The sequence below is a fragment of the Parasteatoda tepidariorum genome, chromosome 7 (genome assembly GCF_043381705.1).
Source record: "Parasteatoda tepidariorum isolate YZ-2023 chromosome 7, CAS_Ptep_4.0, whole genome shotgun sequence".
NCBI classification, from domain to species: Eukaryota; Metazoa; Arthropoda; class Arachnida; order Araneae; family Theridiidae; genus Parasteatoda; species Parasteatoda tepidariorum.
In genome coordinates, this window is record NC_092210.1 from 33,310,869 (window position 1) to 33,316,428 (window position 5,560).

At 36.4% G+C, this 5,560-nt stretch overlaps 1 protein-coding gene across 1 annotated transcript; it reads left to right on the top strand.

The window, feature by feature from the left end:
- The first annotated feature begins 3,549 nt into the window (after positions 1-3,549).
- Positions 3,550-4,477, top strand: LOC139426081 (uncharacterized). The gene is made up of 2 exons (XM_071183749.1): positions 3,550-3,863; positions 4,048-4,477. Exons 1-2 carry the CDS (start codon positions 3,550-3,552, stop codon positions 4,475-4,477), a joined length of 744 nt encoding a protein of 247 aa, XP_071039850.1.
- The last annotated feature ends 1,083 nt before the right edge of the window (positions 4,478-5,560 follow it).

Consider the following 5,560-nt stretch of genomic DNA (forward strand, 5'->3'; position numbering starts at 1 on the left):
ACAATGGACAGAGGCTCATTCACTTCGCTGCTGAACATAGCATGGTCATATCCAGCACCTTTTTCCAACACAAGAGAATTCACCAAACGACCTGGAGATCACCAGATGGTGATACCTCCAACCAGATTGGCCATATATTGATAGACTCTAGACATATGACGGACATACAAGATATTAGAACCTATCGTGGGGCCAACTTTGACTCAGACCATTACATGGTAATGAGCAGGATCAAGGCCAAACTATCTAATGCACGTAAATGTCATGGGAAACGTCTTGAGAAATTTGACTGCGAACAATTAAAGACCCCTAGAGTCAGGGATGACTTTCAGTCAGAACTGACTATGAAGCTTGATGAAAAAGCAATCGAAAATATTGATTGCATAGATGGAAAGTGGACTTCTTTCAAAGAAGCCCTATTGGACACATGTGATAATGTAATACGCAAAATAAAAAGAGCTGAGAATAAGGATTGGTTTGATACAGAATATCGCAACGCGACCCAAAGAAAAAAAGATGCATACAATATGATGCTGAGTAAAAAATACTCAAGAATATCAGTAGAGAAATACAAAACTGCAAGAAGAGAAGAAAAGAAAGTTCATAGGTTGAAGAAAAAGTTTTTTCACGAAGACCTCTTTAAGGATGTCGAACATCTCCGAGGGTCTAATGAGAGCAGAGCTTTCTTTCGTGGCATTAACTTTGGTCGTCAGGAGTTCAAACCTAGAACTAACCTTTGCAGAAATAAAGATGGAGATATTTTAAGCTATAAAACTGACATTCTTAACAGGTGGAATGAACACTTTGACAACCTACTTAATGAAGAGTGCGTTCAGACAGAGTCCTGCTCACCAAACGTTAACCAAGAGTGTATTGCACCTCTTTCAATGATTGAAGTTGAAGAAGCAGTTCAAAAACTTAAAAACAACAAGGCTCCTGGCCCAGATTTGATATCCCCAGAATTCATCAAAAACTCAGGACCAGATGGGTTAAAGGCCATACATAATATTCTAAGATTAGTATGGGAAAAAGAGATACTCCCGGAAGAATGGAAACACAGCACTGTTTGTCTTATACACAAAAAAGGAGACATTCTTGGATGTTCTAACTACCGGGGTATTAGCCTGCTCTGCACTGCATATAAAGTCTTTTCAAAAATTCTATTTAACAGACTTAGCCCCTATGTAGAAAACATCATTGGTGAATACCAGTGCGGTTTTAGGAAGGGCAGGTCTACAACCGACCAAATATTTTGCAAAAGACAGATTCTGGAAAAGACCAGGGAATTTGGAATTGGTACCCACCACCTATTTGTGGATTTCAAAACTGCTTACGACAGTGTAAACCGGAAGCGACTCATTGAAGCTATGCGAGAATTCAATATACCGGACAAACTTGTACGACTCACCACACTTACACTGTGTAAGACCATGCAGAAAGTTAAAATCCAAAATGACTTTTCGGAACCAATGGAGGTAAAAAATGGTGTAAGGCAAGGCGATGCATTGGCATGCCTACTCTTCAATTTGGCATTAGAAAAAATTATCAGAGATTCAGGAATCAATACCAGAGGACATATCTTTCATAAGTCTGTCCAAATTTTCGCTTTTGCCGATGACATTGACATCATAGCTCGAACACAATCTGACTTAAAGCAAGCCTTTCTATCCATGGAAAAAGAGGCAGAAAAAATGCATCTCACTATTAACCAGGAGAAAACCAAGTACATGCAATGCACCAAAATAACTGATTCTACAACTCACTTGCAAATTGGTGAATACAAGTTTGAAAAAGTAAACAGTTTTGTTTATCTTGGTTCTGAAGTCAACGTTAATGGCAATATCGCACCCGAAATACAAAGAAGAATCAATAGTGCAAGTAAATGTTTCTATGGATTAAAAAAATATTTAAAATCAAACCTACTAAAAAGAGATACTAAACTGTTAATTTATAAATGCTTAATCAGACCTATCCTAACATATGCCTCAGAAACTTGGACAACAACACAGAAAGATGAGAATTCCTTGGGAATCTTCGAACGTCGGATCCTAAGATCCATTTTTGGGGGCAAACAAGTTGATGGTACTTGGTACAGACGTTCAAACTCAGAACTCTATCGGGCCCTTAGAGAGCCTGATGTTGTCAAGTATGTAAAAATTCAAAGAATTAAATGGGCTGGTCACATCATTCGAATGAACAGAGAGCGTCCGACAAACATAATCTTTTCGGCTCAGCCCATCGGATCAAGGCCCAGAGGTCGACCAAAGCTGAGATGGGCCGACTGCGTGGAAAGAGACTTTTCAGTCTTAAAAGTCTCAAACTGGAAGACAACTGCCAGGCAGAGGCAGGCCTGGAGGAAGTTGATTGAGAAGGCCAGGGCCCACCCGGGGCTGTCGTGCCATTGAGGAAGGAAGGAAGGAAGGATNCTAACTATGAAGCTTGATGAAAAAGCAATCGAAAATATTGATTGCATAGATGGAAAGTGGACTTCTTTCAAAGAAGCCCTATTGGACACATGTGATAATGTAATAAGCAAAATAAAAAGAGTTGAGAATAAGGATTGGTTTGATATAGAATGTCGCAACGCGACCCAAAGAAAAAACGATGCATACAATATGATGCTCAGTAAAAAATACTCAAGAACATCAGTAGAGAAATACAAAACTGCAAGAAGAGAAGAAAAGAAAGTTCATAGGTTGAAGAAAAAGTTTTTTCACGAAGAAGGATGTCGAACATCTCCGAGGGTCTAATGAGAGCAGAGCTTTCTTTCGTGGCATTAACTTTGGTCGTCAGGAGTTCAAACCTAGAACTAATCTTTGCAGAAATAAAGATGGAGATATTTTAAGCGATAAAACTGACATTCTTAACAGGTGGAATGAACACTTCGACAACCTACTTAATGTAGAGTGCGTTCAGACAGAGTCCTGCTCACCAAACGCTAACCAAGAGTGTATTGCACCTCTTTCAATGATTGAGGTTGAAGAAGCAGTTCAAAAACTTAAGAACAACAAGGCTCCTGGCCCAGATTTGATATCACCAGAATTCATCAAAAACTCAGAACCAGATGGGTTAAAGGCCATACATAATATTCTAACATCAGCATGGGAAAAAGAGATACTCCCGGAAGAATGGAAACACAGCACTGTTTGTCTTATACACAAAAAAGGAGACATTCTTAAATGTTCTAACTACCGGGGTATTAGCCTGCTCTGCACTGCATATAAAGTCTTTTCAAAAATTCTATTTAACAGACTTAGCCCCTATGTAGAAAACATCATTGGTGAATACCAGTGCGGTTTTAGGAAGGGCAGGCCTACAACCGACCAAATATTTTGCATAAGACAGATTCTGGAAAAGACCAGGGAATTTGGAATTGGTACCTACCACCTATTTGTGGATTTCAAAACTGCTTACGACAGTGTAAACCGGAAGCGACTCATTGAAGCTATGCGAGAATTCAATATACCGGACAAGCTTGTACGACTCACCACACTTACACTGTGTAAGACCATGCAGAAAGTTAAAATCCAAAATGACTTTTAGGAACCAATGGAGGTAAAAAATGGTGTAAGGCAAGGCGATGCATTGGCATGCCTACTCTGCAATTTGGCATTAGAAAAAATTATCAGAGATTCAGGAATCAATACCAGAGGACATATCTTTCATAAGTCTGTACAAGTTTTCGCATTTGCCGATGACATTGACATCATAGCGCGAACACAATCTGACTTAAAGCAAGCTTTTCTATCCATGGAAAAAGAGGCAGAAAAAATGCATCTCACTATTAACCAGGAAAAAACCAAGTACATGCAATGCACCAAAGTAACTGATTCTACAACTCACTTGCAAATTGGTGAATACAAGTTTGAAAAAGTAAACAGTTTTTTTTTATCTTGGTTCTGAAGTCAACGTTAATGACAATATCGCACCCGAAATACAAAGAAGAATCAATAGTGCAAGTAAATGCTTTTATGGATTAAAAAACTATTTAAAATCAAACCTACTTAAAAGAGATACTAAACTGTTAATTTATAAATGCTTAATCAGATCTATCCTAACATATGCCTCAGAAACTTGGACAACAACACAGAAAGATGAGAATTCCTTGGGAATCTTCGAACGTCGGATCCTAAGATCCATTTTTGGGGGCAAACAAGTTGATGGTACTTGGTACAGACGTTCAAACTCAGAACTCTATCGGGCTTTTAGAGAGCCTGATGTTGTCAAGTATGTAAAAATCCAAAGAATTAAATGGGCTGGTCGAATGAACAGAGAGAGTTCGACACACATAATCTTTTTGGCTCAGCCCATCGGATCAAGGCCCAGAGGTCGACCAAAGCTGAGATGGGCCGACTGCGTGGAAAGAGACTTTTCAGTCTTAAAAGTCTCAAACTGGAAGACAACTATCAGGCGGAGGCAGGCCTTGAGGAAGTTGCTTGAGAAGGCCAGGCCCCACCCGGGGCTGTCGTGCCATTGAGGAAGAAAGGAAGCTATACTTTCTGAACAAAATGTATTTATCATAAAATTATCATTTATTCTGCAATTATCGCAAATATATGTAAAAAATTGATACATTAATTAAATCTAGTAGGTACAAAATATCGCTTAAAAAAATCCTAAGTGAAAAGCATTTAATGCGAACAAATTGACAATTTAAGAGGTTACAGGTATCCAAAAAATGACCAAATTATCTATTTTTTTTTATTGCTTATAACAAAACTTCAAACTAATTCAATAGAACTGAAGAAAATCACCTCTCTATCTACATTTTCAAAAAAGTTATGAATGATTTCAAATTGCCCTTATACAGAAACTTGCTCATCAGACAGACTTTAAAGCGCTTTTTCTCATAGATGATAATCTTGTGTTTTAATCTTAATTAAATCCCTAAAGAATTTTTTCCATTTAAGATAAAGCTTTGAAATAAACTTTTTTTATCTTATGTATATTACACTTATTTAAACTGTGTATGGAATAAGCATTTTATGAGGTATTCAATTTTTACAGCTTGTAATATATACCTAACAGGAATTTTTAATATTTTTTTCTACTTTTTTACAAAATAATCTATAAAAAATATTCTAATTGATATGTACACAAATAAATGCACAAAATTGTTAAGATGAATATAGTGAGGACTGAGAAAAAATTTTTTTTTAAAAATATACTAAAATAAAAAAGCCTTAAAAATTTGAAAATTTAAAATTTTTAAAATTTTTTTAAAATTTAAAAAAAATTTTTGAAGATAAATTACTGATTATTATTTAAATGATTATGTAAGGCATATACGAAATGAATGATTATACCTTTATTTAAAAAAAAATTGTTGTAACGTACCGTGACCCCTTAATTTATTCAGAACTTCACATATTTAAAGAATCGTATTTTATGTCAAAGGGACATTTCTTCGATTCTCTGTTCGTGCAAGATTTGTCAATGCGGTATTTTCTCCTCGTAATACTTTGTCTTGTGTACAAGTCTTGTAAAGTAAAGACTGTAAAGTATAAAACCATAGAGATTAACAGCACTTAATCGTTTTTTTCCTTCATTTGCTACAAGA